General features: G+C 29.3%; 4 protein-coding genes across 4 annotated transcripts; 2 read left to right on the top strand and 2 right to left on the bottom strand.

Moving 5' to 3' along the window:
* Positions 1-4,053: 4,053 nt before the first annotated feature.
* On the bottom strand, positions 4,054-4,720 carry LOC102583871 (ethylene-responsive transcription factor 1B-like). The gene has a single exon (XM_006352342.2). It carries the CDS (start codon positions 4,678-4,680, stop codon positions 4,135-4,137), a length of 546 nt encoding a protein of 181 aa, XP_006352404.2. The 5' UTR covers positions 4,681-4,720; the 3' UTR covers positions 4,054-4,134.
* Positions 4,721-9,058: 4,338 nt separating this feature from the next.
* On the bottom strand, positions 9,059-10,053 carry LOC107061527 (ethylene-responsive transcription factor 1B-like). The gene has a single exon (XM_015310881.1). It carries the CDS (start codon positions 9,844-9,846, stop codon positions 9,310-9,312), a length of 537 nt encoding a protein of 178 aa, XP_015166367.1. The 5' UTR covers positions 9,847-10,053; the 3' UTR covers positions 9,059-9,309.
* Positions 10,054-14,428: 4,375 nt separating this feature from the next.
* Positions 14,429-15,542, top strand: LOC102580978 (auxin-responsive protein SAUR68-like). The gene is made up of 2 exons (XM_015310872.1): positions 14,429-14,486; positions 14,769-15,542. The coding sequence occupies exons 1-2, from the start codon at positions 14,429-14,431 to the stop codon at positions 15,188-15,190; spliced, it is 480 nt and encodes a 159-aa protein (XP_015166358.1). The 3' UTR covers positions 15,191-15,542.
* Positions 15,543-16,761: 1,219 nt separating this feature from the next.
* Positions 16,762-17,625, top strand: LOC107061528 (auxin-responsive protein SAUR68-like). The gene has a single exon (XM_015310882.1). The coding sequence runs from the start codon at positions 17,072-17,074 to the stop codon at positions 17,516-17,518; it is 447 nt and encodes a 148-aa protein (XP_015166368.1). The 5' UTR covers positions 16,762-17,071; the 3' UTR covers positions 17,519-17,625.
* The last annotated feature ends 393 nt before the right edge of the window (positions 17,626-18,018 follow it).

Below are 18,018 nucleotides of genomic sequence, written 5' to 3' on the forward strand. Positions count from 1 at the left end.
ACATAACGTATGTAATAATATATAATTTATTATATCATCGACGTATATAAATTAAATTTTCTTACTATTATAATAAAAAATAAAAATATTTGTGAGGCAAAAACTTTGGACCTTACGTTTGGAAATTTTGTCTTTTTCCGTCGGCAGTATATATACCCCACAAGCACTTAACTTATTTTTTTCTTTCTTTCATTAAGTTGTAAATGTTTTTGTAAAGAGTTGGAATAATAGTAAAATTATCTTTATATTATTTATAGATTTTTTGTTCAAATCATAAAAGCAGTTATTGATATATGTTTGTATTAGATAGTATACTAACTACATTATATGCACGTCGATCCTTTCTTGCACCCTATACAAATGCGAAATACTTAGTGCACTGAATTGTCCTATTAACTCTGTAATTAGTTTTAAACCTAGGCACCTATCTTAACTAGCTAGATCTCTTGCATATTAGCTCGATTTGACTTGACTCGATTCGTCTAGGAAAGGACCATTTTGAACATGCTATAGTCGGTATTTATTAACAAAGTCGAAGCTAGACAAATTAAGGTTTGGCTCGATTGAGCTATATTTGCTAGTCTCAATTTTTTTGTTGAATAATACACTTTTCTTAAGCTCGCAATTTATTTGTTCAACTCATCTAAGATAGAATCTAGTGAACTAATTAAGTCAAAGTCAAAGTTGAATAGTATTTTTTGTCTTTTTTATTTTATGCATTTAAATAATCAAACTAATTCAAGTTTAGCTCAATTCTTGATTAAACGGAAGGAGGAAACTCTTCTTATCAAGAATTCACTATACAGTTTACTTATTACACAAAGAACAAACTCATTCCTTAAACTCAAAAGTTAATATGTTAAATTAATAAATAAACTAAAATAATATAAAATAAGTACTAAAGAAAAGTGTCATAATTAGTAAATATTAATATTCGAGAGTTGCAAAATCTATGCAAGATTACGATTTATGTAAGAGAGAATTATTGGTAATTAATTAAAGTCATGCAAACTAATAAAGTGGGCACTTTTAAAGTGTCTAAATTAGGTGTGTAATCAATATTAATTAACAGACATAATGATTGTTAAAAAATATAATTAAATTAAACTTTCTTTTAACTGAATTTTCATGTCGATTGCCTAGCTGATACGTCAAGTTCTTGATGAACATGAATTTCGAGAGGAGAATAAGGCAGCAGACTTATTAGAAAAAAACAATAAGAAAAGAAAAGAATAAAATTTTGATTTTATAGTTGTTTTTTCTTTGTTCTTTTATGAAACTTAACGGCACTCATGAATTATATTTATCAGATTATTTATCAAATATTATTATAGACTAAAACAAGATAATATTCGTAATACATATAACTTTATATATTGTTACGTTGTATAAAATATATAATACTATCTTTTTTGACCTAAAAGAAAAGGAGATGGAATTAAGTCATGTTGACGAATGGACATTTTTAGTTTAATCGTTTCAAAATTGAGCCTGATTAATTTGAATTTATATTAAGAAGTATTAGGCCTCTCTATCGAAAAAAATTTCCTTCTCAAAATTTGTAATCAATACTTCTGATTAAGATCGGAAGCATAATTCCAACCATTTTTGAGTTTGACTTGAACTATATATATATATATATATATATATTTTATGATTATTACTTTCGAGCCAACTTGTATGTCCTTGCTTTAAATTTATGGTATACTTATCCATTATCTTTCGCCAATATATATAAATATCGAGTAACACTATCTAATAAACTTTTTACACACCTCCTTTCTTTTGGAAATTATATATTTGTCATTTTCACATTTGGTAACTGTAAATATATAAATAATTGATGAAATCTGATCATCAATTTTTATTATTTTTATTTTTAAATTCCAGCATCCGACATACACGTTGAATTTCACCCTGGTTTGTCTTTTACTGTCGTCTCGAGGAACTTTAAACAATCCTTAAATTTGGGTCCATATATAATCTTCGTTTCGAATTATCTATCGTAATTTTTAAAGAAGTTTAAGACAAAATTTAAATTATTTTTTCTAGTTTATCCTTAATATATAGTACGTAATTGTTTTGCAAGACAACAAATACTTCAATATAGTAAAAAATTAGTGAAGATAGATTATATCTTACTCTTAATTAATATCTTATTAAGAGGCGTGTAAAAGAGAAACACAACACATTATCTAACACCGAAAAAGTATAAATTAAAGTGATCTAGGTTTTGCTTGGGTCAAGAACGTACTCAAAATTGATTTTTTAATTTGTGCTCAAAATCATGTTTTCATTTGTTTGTTTTGTTTGTTCTTTATAATTTAATTAACTATTAAATCAACCTAACAACAATATAATTTGTTAATTCCATATTTTTTTCTTCAAGTAGTGATGGAGCCATTTTTTTTTAATTACAAGGGGTGTCATGAAACGTTAGCTACCACATATATACACCTGCTAATTAACAAGACAAATTGTAATAATAGATCGATATTGTTTTATTAATTGATATAAAATCTTTCTTACGCAGTTAAACGAGTTGAATTAAATATGAATGGGTTAAAATAAATTGAGTTATATAAATAGCTAAGTTGTTGACCTTTTCAAAAATTATTTCAAATGAAAGGATTAAAATGCGGGTTATAATTACCCTGCTCAATCCTTGTTAAATTTTAATTGTTTATCTTTTGTATAATTGTTTTATAGCCTTTTTGACCACCCATCCAAAGGTTATATATTGCATAACCCCTATCGAACATTAGAAATGGAAAAAATTTCAGTAAAGAGAACTTCATGATGCAAATCTAAATTAATATAGCCGGTGAGTTTTAGATACAAGGATAATATTTGCGCCTTGTGACTTGTTTGGCTCAACTCATTCGTAACTTCCCTAGACTTTCCTACTACAATATATAAATATGTGAACTTCAAAGAGAAGACGAATTAATTCATTGCATGATCATAAGTTGTGTTACGCTGCTAAGACTCTCTAAAATTGTTGTCTGGTGTGCCTTTTTAATCTTTCAAAATCTAATTATCGATCAAATCAAAATTTTAAATTCATTTCTGCATAAAAGTAATCTAAAATTCAAAACTTCTATTTCTCCAATCTTTATTTATTTTTAGTTAGACATTAATGGGACATCATAAGTGAAAAGGCCATAAGAATGAGGTTGTTGAAGTGGGAAAGAATAAATATTAATTAATTGACTTAGCAAGTGATGTCATTCTTGTTCTTGAATCTTTATAATAACCCTAATTGTCAACTTTACTATTTCAAGGACCATATTATGAACAAGGAATAACCAAAAGAAACATCCAAATTAATCAAAATCTACTTTGCTAATTCATAAATTAATGAATATTAATAATAAATAATTAGTTTGATTGAAGTACTTTAGTATTTGGGAACCTAAAGTCAAAAGAAATGATAGTGACTTTCTAATTTTTGAAGATTGCAATCTTCTAGCTGATAATATGTGATTATGGTTACGCCACTAAAATCTAAAACAACGATAACAATAATATATTCAGTATAATTCACAAATAAGATCATTTAAGGAGATAAAATATACACAAATCTTACTCCTATCAATAAAATCTAAAAAGTAGAACAAAAGCGAACTTCTTCAATAATTAGCTAGGAGCGAACAATAATTGATGTAGGCAAAAAACCAACAAGATTCAACTGAACTCAACATTTTTTATATGAAATATGAATTCATACATAAAAACACAAGGTGGTTGTGTCATCATAATTTCAAAATTGTAATAAATTCATAGGTAAAAATCCAAATATCAAATTTATCAAATTTAAATTTTGAATTCATCTATCGGAGCGTAAAACAAGAAAAGAAAGAGAACAAGTAGCACTCTCTAGGGTTAATTCCAAATAAGTTTGAGATAAGAATTTTCACATCTCATTTGATCTATAAACTTCATTTCTCAATCGATTTGTACATGTCATACTTGCATACAGACTATTCTAATCTTCTCTGTATCGTTTCAATTATATCGATAAAAACAATAAAAAGAAAAATAGATCAAAAGCATGAACAAGGAACATACATTCCATTTTTATTTATTTTTTGACATATACTAGATGTACTTACACATGTAGAAATATGTAGATTAATTTGAACTTGAAGAGTACTTAGATAATAATTCATCTAATAAATCAGCACCTAAATCTTCAAATATCAACACATTTTCTTCTTCTTTAACATTTTTCATTTTTCTTGATCTCTTCTTGTGTTTTTCTTTTAGGGCTTCAGCTGGTGACATTAATCCATCTTGCAACAAGTAGCTACATTCCATTTTTGTTAGCGAATCGCGCACTTTTTCCACTGGGAAATTCAAGCAAATTGAAGGACCTCTCATGCAAAACGCGGCTTGGTCATAAGCCAAAGCAGCTTCTTCAGCCGTATCAAATGTTCCAAGCCAAACCCTAATTCCGTTCCTTGTTGAATCCCTAATTTCAGCTGCATATTTTCCCCAAGGACGTTTTCGAACACCTATAAACTTGTGGGGCTTTTTTGGTATATTATGGAAGTTATGATTAACTTCTAATTCTTCATTTGATTGAGCTTCAACTTTAACTTCATGAGAAGTTATTTTCTCATCTTGAATTATCTTCAAATCCATTTTGTGTTGGAGATATTTGTTTTCTTCTTTCATCTCTCTCCTTATTGATCTAAAAATGAGAGGACCAACTTAATTAATATATCTTTAGTATTATATTTAAATTATATACACCGACTGACGATAGAAAGAACTTTTCACACCATCAATTAAATTTCAAAGGTGTTCAAATTAATATTTCCTTTGTCTCTAATTACTTGTCCATTTTGACAAATAAAGAAAGAACAATTTGTTTTTATCTATTATACCCTCAATTAATTATCTTAAGTTTTTAATTCATGCACTTCATAATTAATAGGGGTAAAATGATAAACTCACTATGTCAATAAATATTTTTTCTTAATAGGTGTACCAATTCAAAAATGGAGTAATTAGGGACAGAGGGGTATACAATTAATAATACCTAAGTTCAACATCATATACTTATAGACTAGGTTGTTCGGACTCTTCAAAAATGTAATCGGCTTGTCGAGTCCTTCAAAAGTAACGTATTTTTGAAAAATCCTACATAGATATGACTACATTTTTAAAGAGTTCGAACAACTTAGCTCATAGATATTTGAAGATTTTAGAAAGTTATAGGGATCATGCGTGAATTCGTATTTTATGGTTGATTCAGAGGTCTTAGATTCGAGTTTTAGGTATGGAAAAGAAATCATGTTGAATGCATCGTCCCCTAAAATGGGCTTGCAATGTGTAAATATTAAATTCGGATTAGTCAGAAGCAATGCGAGTACTGAACGTAGAGTGAGAAATAATATATATATTTGTTATCATATCTGTTATTCCCATTATTGAATTGTTAATTTAATAAGTGAACAAGTGGGGATAATTATTTGACAAGTTGGATTAAAGCTGTGGCATCTGTACTAGATTTAGAAGTTATATATATTGTGGTTTGTCTATAAGTAAGATTAGGACAAGGATTAATTAGCACTTGATCATGATCTACTTGCTATAACTGTTTGATTTGAGCTGGATTAGGAAATTAAGAGGTTGTTTAATAAATTATTAGTTTTATTATAATGTTTTTTTTTATAATTATTGTTAACATAAATCATTTGGCTGTCTACCACTCAACTCTCCAAGTCCGGAATCAAAAGGGCTACAATTTTTTTCGAAAATTCCAAAAGAACAACTCAATTAATTATGAAATCAAAAGGGCAACAATTTGTAACGGCATCTAAATCAGGTTTTCTAAAACGAGGCGCGAAATCCTACGAGCCTTACAAGGCGCAACAACCTTTTAGCCTTGTAAGGCTTAGCCGCCCATGAGCCTTACAAGGTGTAAGGCTGTCAGCGCCTTGCAGACAGGTTTTTTTAAAAAAATAAAAAAATTGCGTTTTATTTTCTTGTTTGTTATAAGTCTAATGATAATAATAATAATTTTGCAAAAAAAAAACAGCCTTGAGCCTTGTAAGGCTCATGGGCGGCTGAGCCTTACAAGGCTAAAAGGTTGCTGCGCCTCGTAAGGCTCATAGGATTTCATGCCTCGTTTTAGAAAATCTGATTTAGACGTTGTTATAAATTGTTGCCCTTTTGGTTTCATAATTGTTTCCCTTTTTGAATTTTCAAAAAAATTTGTTGCCCTTTTGGTTCCGGACTCTCAACTCTCCACCACTAAAAGTATGTGTATTAAAATGTAAACCTAATAGAAACAAAATTTAAATAGAAATGTCCCCTTTTTTTTTTTGTTTCTTTTAATAGAAAAATAAAAACTATTGAAATATATTATAATTAATTGGAATCGATAGAAATCTATTTCAATTTTAACATTATTTGAACCCTAGCTAATTCAAGAAAATCGTAAAATTTAAGACATGTAATTTCATTGAAAAAAATTCTCAAAACTCAAGCTCGAGATAACATTGATCAGAGGTCATATGTCATTGTGCCATAACATTGATTTTATTATTCTATTACTACGTCTTTCTTTTTCGCCTTTATTTGTATATGACTATTATATTAATGACACTTCAAATCAAATACTGATCCGGAGAAATGTCACATCTTATAATAGCTAATTAATTTATATATAAAATATGTCTTCTTGAGGAAAAAAAAACCTACCCTCTTAATAACCACATCCTTATCTAATTAAAGTTGTTTTCCCTTTTCTTTTCTAAAAGTATCCAAAGAGTTTTTTGTATGAATATTTCACGTTTCTAGGAACAAAAAAATGGTCCATGTAAGTCTTTTTAGAAAATAAATAAAGAAATTAAAGTAGGTGATAGCATAGTGTTCCCCAAAAGTCTTCATCTTTTATCTTTATTTCGCCAGCTGGTCCGTCGGCTCTATCAGCTACTTCATTAGCTTCTCTATAAAATAATTCAGGTCCATACAATTAGCGTCGAATACGTCCAACTAAACAATAGAAATGGACAATATTTTTATTTATTAATATATAAAAATAGCATATTACAGGTAATTCTTATGATATTTATTAAAGTTATTAAATTTAAAAACGTACAAATAGTTGGTACGTATCTTTTAACTTTTCTAATCAATTTATATTGTTTTTTGGCATAAAGAATTAAGTTGTGTTTAGTAGACGTTTGGGCATTAAAAAATGTAATATCTTAAACAAATTTAAAAATAATATTTGAAAATTGAAATTGTAATTGTAATTAAACATGTATTTAACATTTAAAAAAGAAGATAAAAACTTTATGAGGAAACAAGTCAAAACATTTTTCATAGATATTTGGACCTCATTTTAAATTTATTTATTTATTCAAAAAAAAAAATCAATTCATATATAACTAATAATTATTCTAATTTATTTTATTTTTTTAGAAAAAAGCAATGTTCATTGAATCTATTACCAAAGCATGATGACATCATCATACGGTCCAAGATGATGCTGTCAGTGAGGTCACAATTAACAAAATAAAATAATAGGAATCTTATGAACCATGAATTCAAGATTGCAAATAAAAATACAAATACGAGTTTTGCTGAATTCAGTAACTTTGATATAAATTTCGTATTATAAGTATTAAAAGTTCACTTAATTAAAATCTCAATAATTTTAAATTCATAAATTCAAAATTCTAACTCAGTAAAAAGAATAATACAAAAAAATAATTATTTTTTCCGACTTTAATTTTGTAATATTTAATTAATTTGCTCCTTTCATAATTAAATATTAGCCTCACACTTGAGACTTTGTCTTTTTCCGTCGGCTGATAGATACCCCACAAGTACTTTTTTCCCCTAATTTAAATAAACGTCCATTAAATACGACAACTAATATTATGTTTTTATTTTATTTTTATAGTCTTTTTATAGCTGGTTAAAATTAGGGTAGATGGTTTTCATAGGCAGAAAAATATTTTCCAAAAAAAAGTGATTTTTTGTATGTTTGGTATGTTATGTAAATAAAAAAAATGTATTATTTTAAAAATATTTATATATAATTTAGAGAAATATTATGAGAGGTAATGAGGGTGGTGATCAGAAGGACGGGACTACGAGGGAGAAGGTGAAAATGAGGTGCACTAAAGAGCGGGGAGAACAAAATCAAATATGAAACGTCGCTTGTGAGATTTGTTTTCCCTAATTTTTCGTTAGAGAAGTTTTCACATTTTTAAAGAATTTATTTTCTGAGAAAGATTATTTTTTGAATAATCAAACAAATCAATTTTCTTTTTAATTTATTTCAAAAGAATGATTCTTTTTCGTTTTTTGCTTTATACAAAACGATAAGTTTTTATAGTGATATACATTTTATGAGATGTTTATGACCATAGATTAAATAGTTTGATAATAGCCACACAAATATATATTATGATATATTTAAGATCACAAATTGGATTCTAAAAGTTATTTGTTTGTTCTTTACTTTTTTTTTTAAGTTTGTTTGAACAAAACATGTCTCTTTCCTTTTTTGAAGCTTTTTTACTTCTAAATTTAACATTATGTGGAAAATGGACCTCAAATTTAGATATTAAGCATAAAAACGAAAATTATTGAATTAAAGTGAACATGTAACAGTTAATCAATACAGTAGATTCATTCCTACATTAAAAATAAACAATTTGAAAAATATGAAAAACAACAAGAAAAAGGATAATGACCCTCACAAGTTCAACAGAACGAACCGACAATAATAACCAATAAGGAAAAAAGAAAAATTAAAACAAAAAAATATTTACTCTAATCCGATTAATATATTATATGAAGATGTTTGATCAGACACAAAAACTTCAGATTTGGTTACAACACTTGAATGAAGAAGATTGAAACATGTACAGTAATTATCAAATAACTCAAAAAAAAAAAAACATACCTATGATAAAACAATTTAGCAACAAATTAAAACAAGTATATATTTACATTTATCAAATTATTTAACTGAGATTCTTTTATCTTATTTTACAAAAAAATGATTTAATTTTTTTTTCTTCTTCTATTACAAAATGAGGGATCATCAAAGAAAAGGGAAAAAAGAATTTAAGACGGTGAAAATTGAACTTGCATCTATTATATCAGAAAACTCTCATTGATACCATTAAACTGTAAGTCAGGTAAATTGATATTAGGGTTTCGATAAACGGATGAATAATTAGGAATTCACACCAAAAATATTAGGGAAAAAAAATTAAAAAATAGGAAACAATAAAACTTTTAAGTATATAATAAATTAAAAAAATAATTTTAAATTTATTCTAAAGTAGAACACTTACTAGATAAAAGTTCATCTAATAAATCAGGACCTAAATCTTCAAGAACCAATACATTATTATTTTGTTCCTTATTAGATTTAATTGTTTTTTTACCTTTACTATTTCTCTTCTTGTGTTTTTCCTTTATAACTTCAGCTGGAGACGATGTTGAACCCTCTTGACTATTATAATTGAATCCTCGTAACGATTCTTGAACTACCTCCACTTGAAAATTAAGACATGTTGAAGGACCACGCATTGAGAGTGCAGCTTGGTCATACGCTAAAGCAGCTTCTTCAGCAGTATCAAACGTTCCAAGCCAAACCCTAATTCCATTTCTTGTTGAATCTCTAATTTCAGCTGCATATTTTCCCCATGGACGTTTTCGAACTCCAATGTATTGTTTTCCCTTTTGTGTATTTTCTTGATCTTGAATAATATTATTATTATTGAAAGTAATAATCTCTTCTTCTTCATCTTTGATTTTGATTTCCTCATCATAGGAACTTGTTTCTATTGAAAAAGAATGATTCATCTTTGATTTGGATGAATTTTTTTTTAATGATTATATGAAGAAAAAAAAAATGTTGAAATGATAATAGACCTTATCAAATTAGATTTAATGGATGTTTTTGTGATGAAGAAATGGAAAATGAAAGGGTCATTTTGGATAATAGAAAATGGAAAAAAAAGTTGCAAGATTCTTTGACAACTAGGATGCCAATATATGGCATTAGATTTTGATTGGTGTGATTTATTGAAAAGTTAGATTTGATTTAATAGCATTTTACGTCATTTGTTCAGATATTTTTTAACTGCTATAGTAAGATGTTATAATAAAAAAGCATAATTGATTCAAAGAAATTTAAAGTCGTTATATGAAATTTTTATTTAGCAGACGTTAACTGTTATAAATAGATTTGATTGTATGATATATTTTTAAAGTAGTTATTAGACCTATTAATTCGAATTTCTACAGTAAAAAAATCTATTATGTGAGGTTTTAACCTTAAAGTTTCATTCGTGAGCGAATTAAAATTTGAAATGTCTAATAAAAATGAAGAAATATGACCGTATTATTCCACTAAACCTTCATTGGTAGAGTCTTGGAAAGCCTTTTTAATTTTTGTGAATGTTACGAGATTCTTGGGTATGTGATATTTATTAAGTAATCGTAAAAAATTATTATTATTATTATTATTATTATTATTATTATTATTATTATTATTATTATTATTATTATTATTATTATTATTATTATTATTATTATTATTATTATTATTATTATTATTATTATTATTATTATTATTATTATTATTATTATTATTATTATTATTATTATTATTATTATTATTATTATTATTATTATTATTATTATTATTATTATTATTATTATTATTATTATTATTATTATTATTATGCCTATGCCAATTGTCCTGTCGATACTCGATAGAAATATCTACTTTACAAGGGCTAGCTGGTGCAGGTTATAACATCCGTTCTCGCCTGCTGTCTACTCAGTCACCACGATGGAAAAGACTAAATGATTATTATTATTTATTATATAATAATTGTGAATAAGTACTAATTAAATGTATATAATATCCAAGAAACATTATTGATTTATGAGTACTTATGATTGATGTCACTTAAATGAATAAACATGTCTATAAAGTCAATCATATAAAAGTGTTAAAAATTAATTAAAATTAACAGTTTATCATGGTCCAGTAAAAAGTTTCAATTTCAATTTTGAATTTAAGAGTAGTAGGTAAAAAAAAAATCTCTTTTAAAAGTATGCTATGTGGATTTGGGGGCTATTTTCCCATTAGCATACTAAATTTCGTTAATAGACAACTTGTGTGCAATTATGAAAAATTGAAGAATAATAGTAATAAACCTAAAATTTGTTTATCATTATCTTCTTCATTATAACAGTTACTCTTATCTCATCATTAATTAGTATTCAGAAAGTAAGAAATTAATTTACAAATTAATAATTGCTACTCCCTCCGTCCCATTTTATGTGGCAACATTTGACCGGGCACGGAGTTTAAGAAATAGATAAAGGCTTTGAAATGTTTACCAAATTGCCCTTAAAAAAATAGACTTATTTTTCTCTCTCCTAATAAATGTATTGGAGTACTCTTTTCAAGATTAAGTGGGACCAACAAGGATAAAAAGAGGAATTGTACCTTTAAATACTTACCAAATAAGGAAATGTGACATTCTTTTGGGACTAACCAAAAAGGAAATGTTGCCACATAAAATGGGACGGAGGGAGTATTAATTATCAGTTTTTTTTAATTTTTTTTTTATGACTCTTTGATATTTGTCGTTTCCAGTCGGGTGATACCCCAAAATTATTTCATTTTTTAAAAATAATTCAGGTATCCTGTGTTTTAAGAGGAACTTTCGCATATAGCCACTCAAAAATAATCTAATTACACTCTATAGCTATAATTTGCTAATTACGATTCGTAGCTACATGTTATAGGGAGGAGAGTGGCGAGCGAGACTGAGAGAGGGAGGAGAGAGGCGAGCGAGAGAGGGCAGAGAGGTGAATTGTATATGTATATTGGTTAGATATTTGTATATTATACATATGTATTTGTATATTTTGACGAGAGAGATTGGGAAAGGGAGAAGAGAGGCGAGCGCTATTGAGAGAGGGAGGAGAGAGGACAATAATTTGTATAATTCGCAGGTACGTTTGTGTAATTCACGTGTTTTTGTATATAATTGGGTAATATAAAGTCTGAAATTATACAAATATAATAAAACTCAAAATAACTAACTAATACAAACATAAACGTATGAACTTTAAACAATTATACAAATTACATTATATACAAAATCCAAAAACTACACGTTTATACAAACTTTAAAAAGTTATACACAAAAAAATTTAAATGTATATGATGACAAAACTGAAAAACCAAAGGAAACCATCATCATATAGAAATACAAACAATCGTATACAAATACAAAATCAAACAAAGAATTGTTAGTTGCGAATTATACAAATGTAGCGAATTAGACATATACAAACGTGACTAATTATACAATCTCGAAGTTAGCCCACGTAATTAATGTATAATGTTAGTCGCGAGTGATAATTATAGCAAACTATAACTATGATGAGTAATTAAGTAGTATAAGTTTGCTTAACTGCGTAATTTTTTCTTATTATTATTATTATTATTATTATTATATCTCTCTATAACAACCTTCTTTTATAACAATATTTCACTATATCAATCATGTTTCTGTTGAATCGATCTTTTATATTAGGTTATATTAATAATATTTTCTTATAATAGTAAAAAAAATATGGAAACAAACGACGTCATTATTGGGATATTATTTGATTGTAATTAAAATTAAAATAGATAAATAAATGGCATGCATCTGGTCAAAGTGGTCCAAATTCTTTGTAGCTAGGTTTTAGGACTGATTTCAAAGAAATAGCATACATCAGGTCAAAGTGGTCCAAATTTTATATTTATAATAATTTTCATAAATAGTGAGTAAGAATTGAAAAAAATAAAACGCACCCCCTTTTATAATTTTATTTTTTTATATAACAATCCGGTATCGAAGGCTCTCTAATACAATTAATTCAAATTCACATAATATATTAATGCGAATGACGTGCTCCCTACCTAAAATTTCTTCATTCTCACATCTCAAACTCCAAAATTTATGTATATTCCAAGTCTTTTGACAATTTCTCTTTGTTGATATTGATTCGATTAATTCAAATTCGCATCGTACATGATCAAGTAAAAGAGGGCATGTTCCTATTAGAGGTTTGATCTCCATTGACAATTGGATAATATACTATTATTCAACGAAAAAACGTCGATTTTGACGAAATCATGCCTCCAATTTTATATCTATGTACTTTTTTTCAATTTTCTTAATCGTTACATGTCATATAATGTCAACGATTTTTGCCTTGATGATGAACATTTCGCGTAAATGTTGCTACTTAAAGGTTGTGAGTTCAACTTACGATTGTTTGATTAATCGCGTTAAGACTCAGAGAGGATATTGATGATTATAAAGATTGTTTTGATATCAATGGCAGAGAGATAGCTCGTTGTTATCTATCGATGAAATGGAACGATGTAACGACTAAATGTTACAAAAACTTATATCTTGGTTCTGCATTTGTTGATGTGATAACTTGCACTACTAGAAACACGTGAATTTCTGATAGTCCTTTCATTGAAAATCCATCGAAATTGTACTCTTTGATGACATTTTCATTGGAAATACGTCAAAATTGTACTCGTTACAACTGTTTCCAACGTACATTCCCTCAAGAACTCCGACTTCAGACAGTGTTCCAACAGCTCTGTAGGAAATTCGCGTGTTTTTTAGAAAGTTGAGCTGTCCAAAACAGAGATTTTTTTCACCTCTCGTGTCCTAATGAAGCGCGAAATGAGATAAATGATGAGTTCCTCTCCACAATGATCTGTTAAAACCGCCTATCGGATGATCAAAACCAAATTCTCCCTCAGCTTGACTAAGCAAATGTTGAAAAAAAGGAACAAAATGAACTTCTGTTCTTATAATTTTCACCAACATAGACAACAAAAAATGACCTTTTGGAACGTCTCCTAGTGTCGAAGACTTGTTGAGGACTTGAGTAGATTGAGTTATACGGGAACTCAGATGGACATAATCGTAGCTATAGAGTAATGAACGGAAGAAATTTAAGGAACTCGATAGCAGATAAATCATCGAATGGTCAAGTATTTATAAATTTTGACCATATTGTTTGATACAACAGGGCCTACATGTACTGGTGCCTTATACCAAATGATCTCAGAAGATTTCAATGTCAAGTGAATCCGAAACAATATTAATGAAGTTTGTTAACTTCTTTCAAGTTGAACACAAGTGAAAAAAAGACAATACCATATGAGATGTATCACATGGTATTGCCTTATAAGGTCTTTGATAAATACTTATAGTTATAGCGGAAAACAATACCACATGTATGTTTATATAGGCCTATTTGATGTTATTCTGCGAAAAACGGAGAAAAAAATGCATCATGGTTTTGATAAGGTCACCTATCTACATGACAAAGAAGAGAGCAGAACATGGTTCTGCTTCTTACCAGTACTAACTCATTTGATGGTTTCAAATTATTGGCGTTTGGTGGGAAGTAGCAAATACAAGCTGATATCATAGCTAATCGGTTGTTAATCAAAGAGAAGGAAGGAAGAAACTTATCATCTTTTGTTCTCAAACTTAGCCAACAGGCATCAGCACATGGCTTTGCCTAACATATTTATCAGCTTCTTTTGTATAAATAAGCCCTCTTTCATGAGCCTTTTCATCATCAAGCACAAGCATTATCAATTCAGCCACCAAAAGTCTCTAAATTTGTTATTTACTTTCTTTTTTCCAATCTTCCGAAAAGAAAATGACAATGATTAGTACCAAGAAACTCATCAAAATGGCAGAAGTTTGCAGCCATGCAAAGGAAGAGGATTTCATTTCCAAGAAATGGTACTGATGCAGATAGTTGTAGTACGTCTTCATCGTCTATAGTTGAAAAGGGACATTTTGTAGTATATACAGCTGATCAAGTTCGATTTGTCATTCCATTGGTTTACCTTGAAAATGAGATCATTAGGCAGCTCTTGAACATGTCTGAAGAAGAATTTGGGCTTCCGAGTAGTGGCCCTATTACATTACCATGTGATTCAGCCTTCATGGACTACATCATTTCGCTAATAAGGAAAGGCATAACTGCAGGAGATCTACACAAAGCATTGCTCCTATCAATTCCTTCTTCTTGCTGTTCGACTTCTTCTTTGCACCAAGAAAGTGGAAACCAACAGCTTCTTGTTTGTTGAGTCATAATCAACAATTTTTTTTAATTACATTCTAGCTTAGATAGGGCATAGAATGAAGAACACAATTGTAAAGCACATCATACAGATTGAATATTATTTTATCAGAGAAAATTTACTATATCCACTGTTTTCACTTTTACATTTGGTTCCTGAATTGGTACCACTTATGTATTGCAAGCATTTCACTAACTGCGGTACCTCCTTGATCAAACAAGGTCTAAATGATCAATCAATCAACTATGCCTCCTTCTATGTGTATGCATTAGTATGTTCCAATCAGGCTTTGCTGAAGTATCTGCATTAGGGTGGCAGAGATGAGAGACAACGGCATCTGAAGTATCGCAGGGCTTGTTTTCTAAGTTAGCATCCTGTGTGAACATTTTGTGGTAGTTTCAGACTTCAGAAGCAATTAGGTGATAAAACAATATGAGCTAACAAGTCTTGAAATCTAAAGGAAGGCTCAAGTTTGATATTAGAAAAACTAAAGACATACTTTACTCTAACTGATGATATAAGAATGAACAAGTAACACATGATCTTGAGAAATGCACAGAAAAAAGGAAAACTTTTTGCACTGTGTTTATATAAGTTTATGGAAAGTCTCACATCCAAAAGTTTATCCAAGTATACAGACACTAAACTTGTTGAATGGTAGGCCTCATTGCTTCTCATAACTTGGAATTAAGGACGTCCTACGTAGTTTCTTGTTACTTATCACAAGTCATGTCATTCTTATTCCGCTAAATGATACTTTCTTGGATGTGCTAGTTTGCACCACTTAGCAGAAAAAACTAAATGAATAACGCCATTGTTCTAGCAAATATAACCAAAATAGTGATTGTTAAAAAGCACTTCTGCTATTCATAAATTGACCATGGAAACAACTTCTATAGATTCTTGTGTTTCTGAACTATACAGTGAGAGTTTCTATCTAAATCTCCTCTTTCTAAAATCTAAGTTCTACTGTTTTACAAAATTTCATGTGCAAAGATTGGTACTTCGATACAATTCATGATCTCCTCAAGCGGGATGTGAGATCAACAAACACGTCCTCTTTGCAAGGTATTGTGAGACCACCCATTGGATGATCGAAGCCAAACTGTTCTTCAGCTTGAGTTAACAAGTCTTGAAATAAAGGCTGGCTCAAGTAAGATATTGGCACGACGAATCTCTTCTTTTGACTCTCTCCTACGTATACTGCACAATGACCTTTTGGAACACCTCCCGAATTTGGAAACCTCCTCAACATTTTGATAGCCATAGTGAGATACTTTTTTAACTTCAAATGATGAGTTCCAAGAATGAATGAAGGATTTTGAGAAACACACAACAATGAGATATGTGTTTGCATAAAATGATTTCTATGTATATATACAAAGTTAGTGGTAAGCGTCATATCAAAATTAAAGGGCCACAGGTGAGAGACAATGGATCATGAAGTTTCACATGGCTTTGTTGAAGAACAACACTAGGCCACAATGAAGTTTCTGCTAAGATGGATATCTAAAGGTCACCTATCTACATGACAAAGAAGAGAGCAGAACATGGTTTTAGCTTCTCACCAGCAATTGTTCATTTAATGGTCTCAAATTATTGGCATTGCTGAGAAATACCAACTAGGCCTAGTTGTTGTTGATCAAAGAAACTTATCATCTTTTATTTTCAAACTTAGCTTCATCAACAAATTTTAGGCCCCATACCAACATGTCCAACAGGCATCAACACATGGCTTTGCCTAACAGACTTATCAGCTCCTCTTGTATAAATAATCCCTCTTCCATGAGCCTTTTCATCATCTAGCAAAAGCATTATCAATTCAGCCATCAAAAATCTCTAAATTTATTATTTACTTTTTTGTTTCCAATCTTCCAAACAAAACAAATGGCAATGATCAGTAACAAGAAACTCATCAAAATGGCTCGGAGATGGCAGAAGTTTGCATCCAAGCAGAGGAAGAGGATTTCATTTCCAAGAAATGACAGTGATTCAGACAGTTGTAGTACGTCTTCATCATCTATAGTAGAAAAAGGACATTTTGCAGTGTATACAGCTGATCAAGTTCGGTTTGTCATTCCTTTGGCTTACCTTGAAAATGAAGTCATTAGGCAACTCTTGAACATGTCTGAAGAAGAGTTTGGGCATCCGAGTGGTGGCCCTATTTCATTACCTTGTGATTCAGCCTTCATGGACTACATCATTTCGTTAATCAAGAAAGGCGTAACTGCAGGAGATCTTCACAAAGCATTGCTCCTATCAATTCCTTCATCTTGCTGTTCAACTTCTTCTTTGCACCAAGAATGTGGAAATCAACAGATTCTTGTTTATTGAATCAACATCAACATTCTTTCTGTACATACTAGCTCAAAATATAGTTATTAGAGACAACGGAGATTGAAGAGTATACAATTGTAAAGCATATCATACTGATTGAATCTTATTTAATCAAGAAAATTTACCATATTCATGGCTTTCACTTTTCACTTTGGTTATTTGGAGTCCTAACAATCTAATCCTTGATTGAAATGGAAGTCTTGACACTAATGATACAACCACGTCTCAAACCCAAACTGTTTAACCTCAATTATATGAATCATATCTTTATTCATTATGTTCTAATCACGTCCGTTTATTCCAATACTGAAAATTTTCTCTTTCAAGTGAAATTAGGCGTTGTCTAGAACTAGTACATTCTCAAAATCTCAGTTAAATTTGTCTCAGCTCCAAGAGATTGTTAATATTTTAAGCACTTTGTCTTATATATGGTCTAACTTGTCCATCATCATACTGTTGCACCTATGGATCAGTGCATCTGAAGGTCCATGTAGGAT

Source organism: Solanum tuberosum, unplaced genomic scaffold (genome assembly GCF_000226075.1).
Source record: "Solanum tuberosum cultivar DM 1-3 516 R44 unplaced genomic scaffold, SolTub_3.0 scf00148, whole genome shotgun sequence".
NCBI lineage: Eukaryota > Viridiplantae > Streptophyta > Magnoliopsida > Solanales > Solanaceae > Solanum > Solanum tuberosum.

Bases quoted from the DNA above. Each gene is read 5' to 3' on its own strand.
- LOC102583871 (XM_006352342.2), bottom strand. From the start codon at position 4,680: ATGAAAGAAGAAAACAAATATCTCCAACACAAAATGGATTTGAAGATA.
- LOC107061527 (XM_015310881.1), bottom strand. From the start codon at position 9,846: ATGAATCATTCTTTTTCAATAGAAACAAGTTCCTATGATGAGGAAATC.
- LOC102580978 (XM_015310872.1), top strand. From the start codon at position 14,429: ATGGTTCTGCTTCTTACCAGTACTAACTCATTTGATGGTTTCAAATTA. The intron at 14,487-14,768 runs GTGGGAAGTAGC...GACAATGATTAG, and splicing joins TTTCAAATTATTGGCGTTTG to TACCAAGAAACTCATCAAAA.
- LOC107061528 (XM_015310882.1), top strand. From the start codon at position 17,072: ATGGCAATGATCAGTAACAAGAAACTCATCAAAATGGCTCGGAGATGG.